This window comes from Hippoglossus stenolepis, chromosome 9 (assembly GCF_022539355.2).
Source record: "Hippoglossus stenolepis isolate QCI-W04-F060 chromosome 9, HSTE1.2, whole genome shotgun sequence".
Classification (NCBI taxonomy): Eukaryota; Metazoa; Chordata; class Actinopteri; order Pleuronectiformes; family Pleuronectidae; genus Hippoglossus; species Hippoglossus stenolepis.
In genome coordinates this window covers 934837-953267 of record NC_061491.1, presented here as the reverse complement: position 1 = coordinate 953267, position 18431 = coordinate 934837, and the positions used below count along the sequence as shown (strand labels likewise).

The 18431-nt window shown below is 41.3% G+C and overlaps 2 protein-coding genes across 4 annotated transcripts in view; one reads left to right on the top strand and one right to left on the bottom strand.

The window, feature by feature from the left end:
* zfr (zinc finger RNA binding protein) overlaps positions 1 to 18431 on the bottom strand; it is a 1162720-nt gene that overhangs the window by 225674 nt on the left and 918615 nt on the right. The window lies entirely within an intron of this gene.
* On the top strand, positions 10515 to 16993 carry isl1a (ISL LIM homeobox 1a). Of its 2 annotated transcripts, none has more exons than XM_035165094.1 (6): positions 10515 to 11365; positions 11707 to 11896; positions 12784 to 13043; positions 14008 to 14291; positions 14894 to 15061; positions 16213 to 16993. In XM_035165094.1, the coding sequence occupies exons 1-6, from the start codon at positions 11140 to 11142 to the stop codon at positions 16327 to 16329; spliced, it is 1245 nt and encodes a 414-aa protein (XP_035020985.1). In that variant the 5' UTR covers positions 10515 to 11139; the 3' UTR covers positions 16330 to 16993. The 2 variants fall into 2 exon arrangements, with proteins under 2 accessions (XP_035020985.1, XP_035020984.1); XM_035165093.1 differs by having other exon boundaries at positions 14005 to 14291.

Sequence of the window (18431 nt, the reverse complement as noted above, 5' to 3'; positions counted from 1 at the left end):
ATGTCAGCCGACTGCTTGTTTCAAGAAGGTGAGTCTTACCTAAAGTAAGCTAGGCTGAGAGCAACCATATGAGAGAGAATGGGACTGGTGATATGGATGTTTCCTGCATTTTAACACATCAAGGTGATGACCCTCATCCCTGAAGTACTTTTGTCCATTCCTGGCTGCATCTTTATCTTGCTTATAATTGAACTGAAGCCAACGTCAAGCTCCATGAAAACAGGACAGGAGTTATCCTTAGTCCGGACTATATCGACAGGAATGAGTGAGTGAGTAAGATGACATCCACCAGGGTTCCAGCAAGGCCTGCGTCCTTTTCCCCGGGCGCCGCCCATGGCTGCCCACTGCTCTTTGTGTTCACTGTGTGTGTTGTGTCCTGCTGTGTTCACACGGATGGGTCAAAAGCAGAGGACAAATTTCCCCCATTTGCATGTAGTGTGTATGTGTGTGGGACCTATAAAGGAATCTTATCTTTTCTGGTCATAATTTGTAATAGTGATTAAATCCCTTCGACCTAAAAAGGTGGACACAATCTTGAGCTGCAGAAAACACGACTGGAAAACTGTGTTGACATGAGGTCGTTATCAAATGTGACACCAAGATTTTTACATTTGTACCCATTGTTTGAGGTAGAAACCAGGTGCTTCAGGATGTAAGTCTTGACACTATTAAGCTGCAAGAGGATTTGATCAGAGTCAGTGGGGTTAAAAGAGAAGTACAGTTGCAGTCATGTTTGCGGATGACGCATCCCAGGGGTAACATATACACTGCTCAAAAAAATTAAGGGAACATTCAGATCTTGATGAACGAATTATTCATGTTAAAATCTTTACTGATGTACACTGTACAATTTGTTGAGAAGAAAATGGTGCTACAGCGGTCAGTGGAAACCAAAATCATTAACCCATTGAAGACTGGATTCAAAACCACACTGAAAATATGAATCACATGCTGATCCAACGAGGGAATACTCCTAATGAGTCGGCAGATGGTGTCATAGGGGATCTCATCCCATATCTGGATTAGGGCATCAGTGAGCTCCTGGACAGTCTGGGATGGTTCTTGGCATGTTGGATGCACCGATACATAACGTCCCATAGGTGCTCAATTGGATTTAGGTCAGGGGAACGTTACGGCCAGTCAATGGCATCAATGCTTTCATCATCCAGGAACTGCCTACACACTCTGGCCACATGATGTTGGGCATTGACCTGCACCAGGAGGAACACAGGGCCCACTGCACCAGCATAAGGTCTGAAAATCGTTCTGAGGGTTTCATCCCGGTACCTAACAGCAGGTAGGAAACCATTTGCTATGACATGGAGGTCTGTGCGATACGCCTCCCCAGACCATCACTGACCCACCGCCAAACCGGATGATGTTACAGGCAGCATAACATTCATTACGGCGTCTCCAGACTCTTTCACGCCTGTCACATGTGCTCAGTGTGAACCTGCTCTCATCTGTGAAGAGAACGGACGCCAGTGGCAGACCTGCCAATTCTGGTGTTCTCTGGCAAATGCCAATCGAGCTGCACGGTGCTGGGCTGTGAGCACAGGTCCCACTAGAGGACGTCGGATGGCTACCTGGCCTGAGTTTGGTGATGGGGGTATGTGGAGAGTTAATTGGCACAGCTGTGGTTAATAACTCTCCCTGGATTAAACGGCAGGAGGAGAGCTGCCATGGGGGAGAGACACACATGGCAGAGGACACAGAGACAGAGAAAGACGCATGGACGAAGCTGAGCTGAGCTTCCATGAGGCCAGCAGAAAATGCAGGACAGTTTAAGTTTTGTTTAAATTTATGTTTGCTGTTCTCACAAATAAAAGCATGTTAAAAACTGAATGGTTAAGCTCTGGCTGTTGTTGGGAGAGAGAGACCCCTGCGGCAATGTTGTTGTTGCCACACTCCTTTTTTAGCCTCTGCATTGGCTCCCTGTAAAATTCAGAATCAAATTTGAAATCCTGCTCCTTACTAAGCCCTAAATGACCCCTAACCCCTAACCCCTAACCCTAACCCCTAAATGATCAAGCCCCGCTGTTTTTTAAAGATCTCATAGCTCCCTATTATGTGAACTGCGTTCCCTAAAAACAGGCTCACTTGCGGTTTCCAGAGTCTTCAAGTAGAGCCTTCAGCTACCAGGCTGGCGATCTCCATTAAAACATTCTGTAGGCGAGGGACAAGGTCTTCTGTTTTTAGGGCTTTGGTTACCCACAAGTCAACAGTCCGTTTGTAATGCTTTTAATATGGATTAGCTCAAACATCGTCTGGACTTAAATCAGATACAAAAGTATTGCTGCTTGTCTGGAGAAATGTTCGACTTGTGTGAAAAAAAATACTAGTTGGACTGTAAGCAATGTATGGAAACGGAAGATGGAGTCTTGGCCCAGTTTTCCGTATTCTGTATGTCTTCAATAGAAGCCCGTAAACCCATGTTTTTTTTGGTCTTAAACCCTTTTCTACTCTGATCAAACATGTAGGCAGCACTAATTTTAACAACTTTATGACAATTTGATCAGAATGTATCACATTTTATCGATTGCTAACATAATTCTATTTTTCACCTTCTCCTTTGTTCTATTTATCAGACACACTTACCCTTCACACGAGACAAGGATTACATACCAATCGTGCAACCAACCAAACTATGCAAGCAACCAACAAAAGACCACACCTCGTGCCTGTGTTTGGTGTCTGATCTGTTTACCAAGGCTCAGGCATGATACCCTGTTACTGACCCATTTGTGTGGGAATTTGTTCCCCACTCACCTTTCAATGTAACTGCCAGCATTGTGTCCACATGAGGCAGAGAATCTCAGAACTGTAAGGGAGGGTCTGCATTCCACACCACATTAAAAAAGAAAAATGGCTCCTTGATTCCCTTGTCGCCTTCGAGCACACCACCATAGCAAACTGGACTGCGCTATACACTGCACTGAATTAGCTGCAACACTGGATGACGGCAACTGGGAACATCTTGGAGCAATATTCAAAAATCATTCAATAATCTCAACTCTCTGGCATGCAGATGGACTTCAGCCCCTTGTCCCTCTGTCTTCCTCTGCAGGTCATATATATATATATATATATACATACACACACAGTGCATGTGAGTGTCTATGTACAGTATGGAACATTAAGGCTGACTAAATATAACACAGACTGTAGACTTCACCTGTTACTTGTTGTAAATTCAGACAAAACTGAAGTCATTGCAGTTGGCCCGTAACACGTCAGAGAAACGTTGTCTAACCAGATACCAGATACATACACCTTGGATTGCATTAGCTTGGCCCCCAGCTCTACTGTGAGGAATGTTGGAGTTTTTGTTTTAACCAGGACATGTTATTTGACCCAAACATAAAACAAGTCTCAACATTATTATTATAATTATAATTATTATGAATTAATTGGTGGAGCTATCATTAATAACATAATATCATTACATATAAATATCACTCCTCCTATTTCCATCATAGCAATCAGTCTGACAGACACAGCTTAAATATGACGTTACACAACTGTTCCTGCCTTTCTCAATCTCGATCTTACTATGTAAAGTGCCTTGAGATAAAGCATGTTATGATTTGGCACTATACAAAGAAAATTGAATGGAGTTGAACTGCATGTATATACCTAATAAACTGGTGACTCTGTGGAGTGGGAGTCTTTTATGAGTATTTAGTGTACTTGCTACACATCAAGCCAGAATGAAACACTGCATGTGATGTGTAAGTGGACAACATCAGAACTGCAGCCGATAAGCACTGTAATCAGGAACAGCAATTTGTCTCATTCCATCCTTTAGATACACGCATTCATCTCTCATGTGTTAGTAGACGAATTGTCTTCCATTTCCTCCATGTTTGGGTTCAGTCATCACTTTGGAGATCAGCCATATTGCTGTGGACTCCTCTCAAGTTTAAGAACAAAATCTATTCTTGGCAATCAGTATGCTGCTTTGTTCACTCAATCAGTCATCATGCTACCTTCAGTGTAATTACCACAGCAGAGGAATCAAGTGCTCACCAAGACTTTAACAATAGCTGATTTTCTGACATATATAAAAAATTATCTTTATTATATATTATTTTCTCAGCACTCTCTTGACAGTAGAGAAATAAATAATATATGTCACCACTGAAGTGTGATATGAAAGCAGTGAGAACAGCACTGAGACCTATATTTGGTGTATGGATATCACTTGAGAAATACCACTGAAATTGAGTTGCTTTCCACATACCTTTAGATGCAAGTGCGGCATGTTGCACACTTGATCATAGCATTTTGAACAGAATCCTCTCTGGTATAGTGCTTGATGTTCTCCTGTCAAAAGTTGATGTGGCTGCTTAGTGTTTTATTTCAATAAACTATGGAATATTCTTCCTCTTGATTTTCTAAAAAAATCTTTGAAATCTATTTTTTATTTTTAGGCAATCCCTCTCATGTGTTTGTCTCTATTGTGACTAGATCTTAGTAAAGCACTGAATGGGCTTTTTTCTTATATTACCTCTGCAGAAGAAGAATTCTCCTGTAGGGTTTGAATGGACAAGTTGAAAAGAAAGATGTAGATGAAAAGAAATCACAAAATGAACCTTGCTGAACCCTAAGCATTTTGATCGTAGAATAAATTTGCTCTACATGCATTCATGCCTGCATTAACATGCACATCTCCGAATTCACACTAAAAACATGTATCTGCTGTAGCAGATAATTTTGGCATCAAATATTATGGTCAGACTGACTTGAGCATGACAAAAAGCATTACTCATTTAAAGTGAGAGTGCCAGCACAGTAGCACCAGGCTCAACTTTTGCTTCTTAGAGAGCCATCTAGCAATGCAATCCATCGGCCACTCAAATACATTGAGCTTCACATTTCTTACAGATTATATTGTAAAAGCTGGTGTTTCTGCTGTTTGCCTCACCATTGTCAGGATGAAAGAAAAGTCCATGCCTTTCCATACATTAAGCAATACAACACTTTGATCAATACATTAAACTGTTATACTCAGACTCTGCCCACACCAACTGAGCCACCTGTGTTTTTTAAATCAAATAGATTCTTCTCAGTGAATACATCTGATGAGGGAATATGTAAAACATAAGTGTACATTATGATACAGAAAACTCAGAGTTTGTGAAAGAAGATATGACACCAAACTTAGCAGGACACAGCTTATATGTTTTTTAGGCTCTGCTCCTTGTATGTGATGAAATTCGCCTGCAGACATGGCCCGGGGCTATGGCTGCCCTAGAGACAAAGGAAAAAGGGCTGCCACCATCATGTTTAACCACCCCTGACACATCATCACCCTCATTGTGACTCTCAATCTGAACACACACACACACATACACACACAGAAACAGCAGTTCAGGGCAGCAGTACTGGAGCACCATCTGTCAGCCTGGTGTCAAGTGGCCCTTGTCTCCAGTGATTATGAGAGCTCCTGCTGCCTCAGGTGGTCCATGGACCAGCTCACCCATCTAGAGGGGCCAGGCTAGGCCATATGGTCTGTGGGGCACAAGGGGGCACCCAGGGGAGGCAGCTCCCCTCCCCTGCCACTGGACAGGACAGACAGCAGCCACAGCGCCTGACTGTCTGCTGAAATGTCCCAGTCAGGCCTAAAATGACGGTGAAGGACTTGACAGACATCATTCAGAGTTCCTGAGAAAAGCTGAGAGGATCTGGAAGGGAGGAGCACAAGGCAAGAGGCCACTGGGGTCAAGGCCAGCCTGTTGTTGCTTATATTCTAAACAGAAAAGTGGAAATGTAGATGATATTCAGCATGCTCAGGAGATCCAAATTAATATGAAAAATGGTATTGCTTATGTGTCCTTCATTAAAGGGACAAAGTCTGCATATGCAAAATATGGTATGGATATTTGAAGTCAAAAAAGATGAACATGTTAAAAAGACCATTGCAGTGTTGGTGGTTTTTTTTGCATATTTCCAACAAAGCATTGATAATTTTGTTTACATTTGGATATGTTCTCCATCATTTCAGACAGTCATTGAATGCTTATCATTGAAGTGCAGCATTAAATGTACTTTTTGTATTACTAACAGATTTTGTGACATCTAAGTTACACATGAAAGTTTCTATTCATCATTATCATCTATATATGGGAGTAAAGTTGTATGGTCCTTTGTACTTCAGTTTGAAATGATTTGGCGATTATGAAAATGAAATAATCTTTAGTTTAAAAACCAAACAGATGATTTTTACAAGCACACATGCATATAGCAATTTTAAGTATATACTCTTGCCTAGTAAGACCAGCATTCATTCAAAAATGTTTTAATAATGATTTGATTGGAATTCACTTCACACTATTTCAACTTCTAATGACACAAATGTGTGCTTCTGATGAAACTGTCTGAACTGTACAATAATGTGATCAAACAAAACAATAACTTACACAAGGCTAACATGGCCTACTCCCCAACGGATTTTCAAAACACTGTAAACAGTGAGCCGTTGCTAATCCAGCCTTGGCGACGGTGCTGACCACTGAAGGCACTGAGACACTGAGTGTTCAAAATTGAGAACGCTGCCACATAATCCATGTTGCACCCTCCAGTTAAGGTTATCTTAACTGGATATAATGTTTAACTATTGCAAAAGGATTAAATGTGTTCACATACTTGTGGTCCTCTTATAGAATAAAGACCGGAGGAAACCATGTTTTGAAAAGTTCTTTTAAATGAAGTCATTATCATTAGTACCATTACCCTATTTTAAGATACAATAATATTGTACTTTACTCCTGCATTCTATCCATCTCTATTGCATACCTCTCTATTTGTATGTGTGTGTTTGTGTGTGTGTGTGTTGTGTGGGTTTTTGCCATAGACCGACACTGTAATCCAATAGAGCCACACTGTCATATGAGTGACATGTTAGGGGCAGCATTGCCTGAGGAGGTAAGCAGGTCGTCCACTAACCAGAAGGATGGGGGTATGATCCCCGGCACACTGATCCTCAAAATGGCCCTGACCATGGCATCATTGTGTCATTGTTGTGTGGTAGAATAAAGAAGGGCTGTCTGAATGTGTTTGTGAATGTGACTTGTGGTATAAAGTGCTGTGCCATTGCAAAGTGCTGTACAAATGCAGTCTATTTACCATGTTTCTTCATTACAATGAACACTTACTGTAGTTTATTTTGATAATTCATCTAACCACACTATAGTTGCCATGAACAGAATTTGTAGAAAGAAATTTCAAATGTTTATATTGGATGTACATTTCGCTACAATCTTTCTGAGCAACTCTCTATAGTATGACTGAAAGTGTGCAACTAAAAGCTCATATGATTTAATTCATATGTGGGCAAATCAATTTTTTTTCATCTATCTTCTACTCCGTTGTAGACAGTGCACTGATTAAACTGTGTGACTATCAACAGCAGAAGAAACTGTCAGCAGTATATGCCGGTGTATGTTAACACAGCAGAGGAACAGATTCAGTTTTTGAATCACAGCTGGAACTGCCAAATACTTTTATCTTTCTTCAAGTACACATGATGTCTTCATCTCACTGAAAGGATTCCAATCATCATGAGCCACAACATAAAACGGAAAATTTGAAACCTGTTCACCTGTACTTTAATGTTTTCACCAAATATTTGTGATTTTTCAGAGAACGCTTTGTGATGTGTGAATTTACATTCTCAAGACAATTTGTCATCATTTATTATTCTTCTATTAACCAATTTTTGTATTGACTCTAATTTCTTTAATTATGTAAAAACAATGCAAAAGGCTCAAAGTATATGTAAAAATTACCAATAAAAGCACAAATGAACAGACATCTATCTACTCATCACTTTTTAAAAGAATCATTTTTACAAATATGACAATGTTATTTGAAATGCAGTTAGAGGGGTGGGTGGGAATGTTTCTGTCATGGTTTCATCCTTCAGTGTTTGAACCTGTGACAACGGTGTTGTTGATGAGGAACATTTGGTTTCACTGGATGACAAATTACAAGGCTTGTCAGTGTGGTGGCTTTCAAATGCGTCAGTTGTGATTTTCCTCTTCAACACGCCACACTCTACTTTCATAGGCATCGTCTTTTATGACATGCCAAACTGTAATCAGAACAGGCTTTCCAAAAGAAGTCAGTGGACTGCTGTGCTGACAACACACACACACACACACACACACACACACACACACACACACACACACACACACACGCACACAAATAGAGAGGTACAATACAGAGGAATAGAATGCAGGAGTAAAGTACAGTATTATTTGTCCCATGGCATAAAATGATGATGACTTAATGTGAACACATTTAATCCATTTGTAATAGTTAAACATAACCATGGACATACTAGGACAGATCAGTCCTGCCCTTCCACACCAGACTGAAAGTAATTTCTGAGAAAACCATTTATGAACCTGTGACTCTGTACAGGGGGACATGGTCATTTTGAAAGAGCAAAGGGCCAGACACACACCATTGCCACTAGGGCAAAGACACACTACTTGTGTCTCATTCTATACTGTAAAGGCAAATCAAGGCATGGCAAGTGTATTTGTATAGCACCATTCAACAACATGTTACTTGGTTGTATTTTATCCAATATACCCAATAAATATTTCCTTAAAATCATCAGACAATAAAACTGAGGTATATTCAATAAAACAAGCAGAAGAAAATGAGTGTAGTGGGAATGGGCTGTTTTGGCCAAAGATCTAGAAAATAGCAACAATGGCAATAGATCGCACAGTCTGCTACAACAAATATAAAAAACAGAAAAATATAATACCAATAATAGATTTGATAGAGTAAATCGAATCCTGTGTAATACATTGTAAAAATTAAATATAAAAACAGATGGTAATGACAATGGTCTGTAATAGGCAGATGAATTCACAGATTATATTCTTTAGTTGTTGGGACAAAGAGGGCTCATGCTCATCTCACTGACAGCACAAGTTCCTTATTTGAGTTCCCTCTCTGCTCCCCTGCTCCACTGTGTTCTGCTCTGTTCGCTCCATTCTCCACTCCAGTTCCTCTGCGGCACTCATTTGCCCATCACAATATTCTTTATGCTTTACATTACACCTCTAGAGTACACAGTGGATACTACAATCTGCTGCACCCTATACTGTATTTTTCTATTAGATTCTTTCAAAAACATATTTTAACATCAGAGCAATAATCTGTAATCCTTGCACACTGTCCAGGACGAGGAGACAGCCTATGGGCCCTACCCCTACTCTGTGCACACAGGTACAGACAATATTCCACAGATGCAAATTATTGCCTAAATTATATTCTGCATTTAGATAGGTTGGAATTATAAGTATACGTAATTTAATTGCAGAGAGAATTACTGTCTTGTTTGTTCAATAATATGAAAATGTTTAGACACAAGATCCCTTTGATAAAGTAGCTTTGTGGATATAATTTGTTTATCTCACCCTGCACTAAAGACATGTTGATGTATATGTCAACTCTGATGCAGCCTTTTGGACAATATTTAAGCTACCCCTGAATATTATGATAATAAAAATCCCAGAGGTCAACAATGGCAACAACTTCCATTGAATAAATATAGGGGGCGTTTCAGCCCCTTGTGATTTCCATCCATACAACCTACAAAACAAATATCAAAAGAATCCAACATAAACTGTTGGAGGTTGGAGACAACAAACATCTGTAATCATTTAACATCATGTTATGCAACACTGTCAAACCCAGTGTTGTTTTATCGACAATATTAGTTTATAATCAGGAAAAGATCTCACTTAAGATACACACTACAGTCTCTCACATGAAAGTCAGATATGTTACATGCTGATCCACCACCCTGACCTTCCTCACCCTTACCTTCTGCCTCACAAAGCCACACTGCCTCCTTCACCCACAATGGAACATTTGTACAGTGTATAAAATGTGTCTCGTGGAATAGTCTGTATGAACAAATCAGACTTTTTAAATAGTAGTTGCATAATGAATGCAAAATGATTGCTTGCCATGAAAACCTGAACACAGGTCATCTTCAGTAAGAACAGATGGTCAGTTCATTGGTTCTTCCACTGTGAACGGTGTCCACTACAAAATATTTTACTGAGGTGTGAATAGTGTTGAAGTTTGGAGTGTGATTTTAAACATGTTTTTTTTGATAGCCTAATTCATGCATCAACGTGTTTCATTACTGCAATATACGTTTGAAAAAAACAACAGTGGACCCACTGCAGTTTAAGGTTTTCTCATTTTTAGGCAGAGCTTTTGTCAAGACCTATTTTTATGCGGCTCTCGGCGTGGGTTTTTCTATTGTACTGGTGTGTGTGTGTGTGTGTGTGTGTGTGTGTGTGTGTGTGTGTGTGTGTGTGTGTGTGTGTGTGTGTGTGTGTGTGTGTGCGCGCGTGTGTGTGTGCGCGCAACGGCGTTAGTAGGTTACTAACACAAGAGGGCGTGTTGGTGTGTGTCCGGGCTGCTCCTGCGGCTCCTGGCCTGTCACCGCTCTGATTTAAGGCTCGCACCATCATCTGCTCCTGGCTGAGAACCGCGCGTCATGCTCATACTCTCCTGATAGTTTTCGTTAGGTTTGAGGATTACACGTTGCTCTTCTGCAGGATGGATAGTTTCCTCATACAACTCTGGTTGGTTTTCTCAAAAATATGTTACCACTGAGCTCACTACAATGTTGACTCTTGTGTTTCTCTAAGTTAATATTGAGAGGAGACGATGTTTTGATCTGGCGAGACATCATTTCACTAAACCGTCACGCTCTGGAAATGTTTATCAAGGCGCAATATTTGTATGTAATGTCTCACGACTTTAAATGTGGACTGTTTCACATAAATCTACGTTCAACAGTGTATAGGCTATTTCCTACTGTGTCCGGTTCTAATTAAAAGTTAAAAAAAGAGGTGTGTGTGTGTGCGTGTGTGTGTGCGTGTGTGTGTTATGGACCATGTAAACATGATCCTACTCAGTACCAACCGCACATTAACAAATGCAAGAAAAATTAACACGACAGAAAAAAGCAAAGCAAAGCCTGACAATAAATGATATGCAATAATAAGTGTGCCAGTAGTTTGTGTGTGTGTGCGCGCGCGTGCTGGTCAGGGTCTGCAGAGCCAATCAGCTGCCCATGCAGATGACGTGCTGATGTCATACGTCAGCCCCGCCGCTTGTCAGGATCAGAGCTCCACACACACCGGCAACAAACACATACACACACTCCCTCTCCGAGCCGGACAGCACAGCCCCTGGCCCGGCAGCCCGGCAGCGGAGGACACATCCAGGCTTCCAGGCGCCCCGCAGCCCGCTGTGACAGTGGACCTAACGTCGCCTTACTTTGTGGACATGGGAGACATGGGGGATCCGCCGAAAAGTAAGAAACTTGCTCGGTGTTGGGATGCAATTCTGGAACTTCATTTATCACAACTTTAGATGAGCTGACTTTTTTGCGCGGTGATGCCTGCAAACAGAACACATTTCATGGCCTATTAAAAGTCACTGGTATTATTATTTAATACTGAATTTTATAGAAGGTTTAAGTAAGAGGATACTATCTATAGACTTTTATTAGCGGAATAATACAAAAATAATGATAATAATAATAATAGTAATAATAATAATAATACATTTAAGACAATTTCATGCATTATTTGAGTGTGCTTTGCTCAGCATTCAGTTGTGAACATTGTGTTATGTGTCCTGCTACTCTTCCAGAGAAGCGGCTGGTGTCTCTGTGCGTGGGCTGCGGGAACCAGATCCACGACCAGTACATCCTGCGGGTCTCTCCGGACCTGGAGTGGCACGCCGCCTGTCTCAAATGTGCCGAATGCAGCCAGTACCTAGACGAGTCCTGCACGTGCTTCGTCAGGGACGGAAAGACTTACTGTAAACGGGACTATATCAGGTAGGACGGCCGGGAGCGGACGGGACGACCCCTTTCACTTACACAGCGGGAACTGGAGCTGCATGGATACTGGGATCATAATGATTATTATTTGAGAGCTTTTACAATAGACTATCAGAATGAGAACATTCGGAAAGATCTAAGTCCACACTGAGTCCTGTTTTCCACGACCATATTCATTTACTGCTTTACTGCTACAACAACTTGTCGTAGATGGTGCATCCTTTCTACCAGGGTCACTATTTCGTGGTGTAATGTTTACATCAGGTGCACATGAGGCCTTCATAACTGTTGATGAATGATTCCGAGCAGTCTGCAGCGTGCTGCTCGCAACACTTTGTGTCAGGTGGACCTGTAAAAAATCATAAAAGTTGTTAAATTAGTCAATGATTTTGTGTCATTCTTACAACTCGAACAGCGGCGATGGTTGTCTTTTTCTGTAGATGGAAAATGTCACAAGCTCACTTGAATTTGTATTATCAAGAGTTATTATTATTATTATAGTTGTTATTTTTTATTATTACCTTTCATACTTGAGATCGTCTTACAATTATTATAAACAATAATTAGATAGCTTTTTGAAAAGGCCAACATTTTTGTATTATTATTGTTATGGCTGTTGTTATTATTATTATATATTATACAATATGTAATTATTATAATTGTTATAATTATTATAATTGTTATAATTATAACAATTTATTTTAATGATTATTTATAATAATTGTATTATTATAATTATTATTCATATTAATATTAATATATGAAAGCCAAATTATCGATCGTATTATAGCTGTCGTGCTGTAAATTTGAAAATTAGATTTTATTAGAGAGACTGAGCTGCCTGCAGTGAAACTGATCAGACCGTGTGTGTGTGTGTATCGCAGGTTATACGGGATTAAATGCGCTAAATGCAACATCGGCTTCAGTAAGAACGACTTCGTGATGAGGGCCCGCTCCAAGGTCTACCACATCGAGTGTTTCCGCTGCGTGGCCTGTAGCCGGCAGCTCATCCCGGGTGATGAGTTCGCTCTGCGGGAGGACGGGCTTTTCTGTCGGGCGGACCACGACGTGGTGGAGCGGGCGAGCCTGGGCCCTGGAGACCCGCTCAGTCCACTGCACCCCGCCAGACCGCTGCAGATGGCAGGTGAGGTCCCGGGGAGTGGGAGACAGGCACCGACAATCATTATACTGCTGGCTGCGTGTCCGTGTGTCCGTGGCTCTCTATCTTTCTGAGGTATGAGGCCTTTTACTGTCTGGATGTTGTCCTCCTGCGCCTTACAAATACACGGATTATCTGATTATCTGACTCCATGCGACACCAGACTGTGAAGGTTCATGTTCACATTAACTGCCCCTCTTAGTCAGTGTTCCACTGAGTTTTATCCAGGAATGTCAAAGTGTATAGGCCACGTTGGATCTCTATTTTAATGTAAATCTCATGCAGTCACAGAGGAAGTGCTCCTGCTGCTGTAACGGAGGTTTTCTGTTGGACTGTAGCTGTCTGTATCTGGAGATGGATGTTTGATCTTGTACGTCTGTGCTCCTCTCTGCATACCGCTGTCCAGTCCGAGCAGGCTCGGGAGATTAGATAGTCAGAAATACACTGAGTTATCACTGCTGCTGGAGGAGTGCGACGCGTGGCTGCGGGTCCGGGAGAGAGATGCTGTGAAGGGCTCTGCATGTCTGGGATGGGTTGGAGGATTTCTTGGTAAAGGAGGTTTTGACTCTGGATCAGATGAGTCAACCAGTGCTGCGTTGTTCTCCCACATTTAAAACTAATATGTAGCGAAGCCTGCAGCTCCTGAATCCATGAACCAGTTTATGGTCGCGTATAGAGGCAGTGTACATTTTTCTTATTCGTATGCAAACCCGCTGTGATCTTTAGTAGACTGTAATATCACGAGCGCTGTGTTTGTTATGTCTACTTTGCGTAAAACAGATTCATACTCCACAAGAGTTGTATGACAACAGCTGGGAAAGACTTTTGAAACTCAGAGACCTTTTTCTCCGTCTGTACTTGCTCATCTTTATCCGGACTTGTCGCGCTGCAGACACACAGATTGATTTTTCTCTCCCTGGGTTGTTTTCCCGTCCTTTCTCAACAGCAGAACCAATCTCGGCCCGACAGCCTGCGCTGCGGCCTCACGTTCACAAACAGCCAGAGAAGACCACCCGGGTCCGGACGGTGTTAAATGAAAAGCAACTTCACACGCTGCGGACTTGCTACAACGCCAACCCGAGGCCCGATGCCCTTATGAAGGAGCAGTTGGTGGAGATGACCAGCCTCAGCCCGCGAGTCATCCGGGTCTGGTTCCAGAACAAGCGCTGCAAGGACAAGAAGAGGTCCATCCTGATGAAGCAGCTGCAGCAGCAGCAGCCCAACGACAAGACGGTAAGAGGACGGACCAGGCGAAACCCCTTCAACCCGTTCCTATAGAACTAACGAGCAGACTGTATTATGACAAAACAAATGTTATTTCAACAAAGACATGTCCGTAATATTGCAAATGCCTGCTGTTTCATTAGCTACTTCGGAAATTAAACTGCAGTAAATTAAAGTAAGTTATTTTTCAGAGCAATGCGCCTACTAAGTAAATGTCCAAACCACAGTGTGCGCTGAAGGATGCGTGAAACAAACATAGTCAAGCCTGTTAGATCAGTATTCTCCAAACTCACAAGCATCTTATCTGCTCCTCTGTTTATTTATGTTGTTGTTTGTTTGCTTATTTATTGATTGATCTGCTGATTACTGGGGGGGGGATCCATTTCAGAACCCCCTCCAACATATACACACACCACCACAACCCCTCCTCCCCACACACACACACACACACACACACACACACACACACACACACACCAACACCACAACCTCTCGTCCCAACACACGCGCGCGCGCACACACACTGACATCCACACCCTAACATCTGTATACAGCCTCAGTGAAACATGTGTTGAGCTGCTGGGTGCTGACCACGACGTGTCCTCTTGCAGAACATCCAGGGCATGACGGGCACCCCGATGGTGGCAGCCAGTCCGGAGCGGCACGACGGCGGCATCCAGGCCAACCCGGTGGAGGTGCAGAGCTACCAGCCGCCATGGAAGGTCCTCAGTGACTTCGCCCTGCAGAGTGACATCGACCAGCCGGCCTTCCAACAACTGGTTTGTCTTTTTTGTTCACTAAGCCATTTTAGCCAGCATGCTTTCATTATAATTATTTATTCACTAAATCTTGATATTGGGTTACTAATTCTGAATCTAGGAAATTCGGCGAAAACCCAAATTGTATATTTAAGTTTTTGTGTGTAATCCTTTGTCCCGGGCTATGGATTATGTTGTCGTGGGAAACCGAAAATCCTATTGAAACTAATAGTTACAAGACGCATTCAGTTAGCCCTCAGCAGACTGAGCGCTTACTGACCCCCACTCGAATTCAAAATATCGCTGTCGGCATACGATGCGTAACATCACATTTATTGAATCATGTTCTCAGCATGTTTAAAGTAACATTGTTCACTAAAATAAAAACTTATAAAATAAGCTGTTTATTTCAATTAAGCCGTTCCAACTGTGTTGTGAGTTTTGAGTAGCCTCATAGTCAGACTACTGATGTCTGTCTGATGAAGGTTCTGAGGAGCGCCTGCTCAGGGATCGTCCAGGACTGTGTCGGAGAAAGCAGCAGTGCAGTCAGGGCTGCTCCGGTGGATTATTAACGTTTATGACAAGAACTGACACAGTTCATCCGCTCTTTGCTTGCGGGGACGCTGAACTAAGGAAACACCGGGAGGTATTAAGTTTAGTTGAAAACCACGGTTGAGTTATTAGTTAGCATACAGATATAAATTAAGTAAATGAAAAATAAAATATATTTATTTTCACCATTTCTCCTTATTTACGGCACATGAGAATCTTAAGTAAGATATATACTAATTCAATATCAGCTATTTCGCTGTTCAAACAGAATTAGATGAACTGCAAAAACAATAGGGATTAAATAAGGAAAACGAATCTATAATTTATCTCAAATTACAACAAATGATCATTCCCAATCAAAGTGTGATACTGATAACTACAGGCCTGTTGTTACGGGCTACTCCGTTTTCCAGGTTCGTTTATTATTGGCAGATAGAGTGAAATAAGTGACTACTGTCAAGAATAGAAAACATGTGTGCGTCCATACAGCACTATTGTCTGCAAAAATTGTATACTGCGTCTGCGTCTGCGTCCCACCGGGTGAGAGAGTTTGCACCAGTCCTCACTGTGTAGTACAGCGTCCCCAGATGTTTCTGACCGCTGCTTAATGTGTTCCACAGGTCAGTTTCTCGGAGGGAGGACCGGGTTCGAACTCGACGGGCAGTGAGGTAGCGTCCATGTCATCTCAGCTTCCAGACACGCCGAACAGCATGGTGTCCAGCCCCATCGAGGCCTGAGCAGACCCCGCATGGACGGACTGAGTTGAACACACAGCCCCTGCTCATCCCATCCCCCCGACTGCACCTAACAACCCCCTGGTTGTATTTTGACACTGTGAAGACAATCATGGGATTTTACCATAGCCACCTATATAATGTCCTGGATGGGCAGTATGTCCATGTCCATCCATGCGTCGTCATGGCCGGTGCTGCCCGCTCTCACGCCTGGTTACAATTGCCAAACCGAGAAGACATGAACACGACTCCATCGGTAAATGGGACCTCTGAGTATAGGAGAGACGTATACTTGCAAAATGCTGTGCGCTACTCTGAACAGAAAACAATGACTGGTGATTTTTTTAATCCATAAACGCACTTCATCGTATAATAGACCGTTTGAAGGGGAACAGCACTGCTTTTCTTCATTTAATTACACGATTTCCTACATGACCCAAGTACTAAAGCATTTGCAACAAGGTATACCTCTATTTTGCCACAAGCTTCGTGGGACATTTGTGTGAGTTAGTGTCTGTCCGAGATTTTTTTTTTTTCTTTCCCAAAGATGTGTAAATTAATAATAAGTTAAAAATACCGTTAGCTCTGGAAGAAAATGTTTCATTTGTTCCCGTGCAACAAAAATTATTTATTATTTATTGTTGACAATTTTGCCACCTTTTGTGTAACTTTCTTAACTGAAGTAAAAAGAAACAAAAAGAAAAAAAGGTTGTGGTTTGGTCTGTGAATTCTCTGTCACAGTTTAATATTCCATGTTTGAAATAGTTCAAATAATAGGACACGTTTTTTTTTGTTTGTGTGTTTCCCTCTATGAATATATGAGGTAAGCATCAGATCTGTTTAATAGCTGACCAGATAGGCCACGGTTGACTGGGTGTCATGTTGGTGCAGATGCTGTCTCAGTTTACCTACAGGCTGCCCACCTGCCCTATATCCACCTCCTCTGCAAAACACCTCGGTCTTATAAAGATTCCTAAAATCGCATGTTCCCGAAAAAAAGATCAAATCTGACGGTGAAACGAAATTATTTCAAATTGATTAATCCTTTTTAAAGACATTTTAGAATTAAAAATCAATACGTTTATTCTAGAAGCTTCATGTGTTGTTTTAGGTGACCCACTACAGCGGACACCTCTGTGGGAACACGCGGTCATGTCCTAACAATGGTACCAGGAAACGTCGAAATGACCTCAGATATTCTTCTGGCTTTCTGCCACTAAAAGCAGCCTTAAAAATCTGTAGATTTTTTATTGTTTATCCATAATGATAATGACAACAACATCAACCACAATAATAATTATATTAATAATAATAATTATAATAATTGGAAGTACGCTTTTATGATGAGCGTATTCAGATTTGATTTCACTGCTTTAAACATCAAAGAGCCACAACAATTTTCTTTTTTTTAATGTTTCTTTTTTTAAATCGATTGTTGTGTGATCGGTATTTTCTAGCGTTATGACCATGGAGTTCTTTATCTCTAGAAACACCATGCAGCTGGGCCTCATCCTAAATCTTAAAAATCTAGTTTGTTTCGTCCCTGAACACTCTGCTGCTTGGCAGTGTGTCCTCCTACCTCCTGTCCTGAGTTTTTTTATGCAGTAGCATGCATTGCAGCCTCCAGATATTTCTCCTTCTGAATATATACTTAAAGTTTATAGTCTTAGAAGCTATTGACTTATTAATTTTTTCATCAAAACAATCTATAAAATTGTGTTGTCCCTCTGCAGGAAAATGTATTGATAGGGAGTCTCTTAAAATGTTGTACATATTAAAAACCAAATAAGAATTTTGAATACTTACAGCTATAATATAGCCATTATAACGATTAAAAAACAGGTTGGTTGAAATTAATACAATACTCAACCAATCAATTAACTACAACAGGGCAGTTAAGGCGCAGAGAATCCTAAAATTTCATCTGAAATCAAATATAGACCATGAAAGCTCTAAAAAAGCAATCCAAGAATTTATCTATTTTTGTCATTTTACTAAACTGTAGTTGATATAATGAAATACAAAAAACGATTTTTTTGGCCTCCAATCATCATTACATCTTTTCTAGGGCAGACAGTTACCTCGGGTAAGGGCTTGGATCAAAT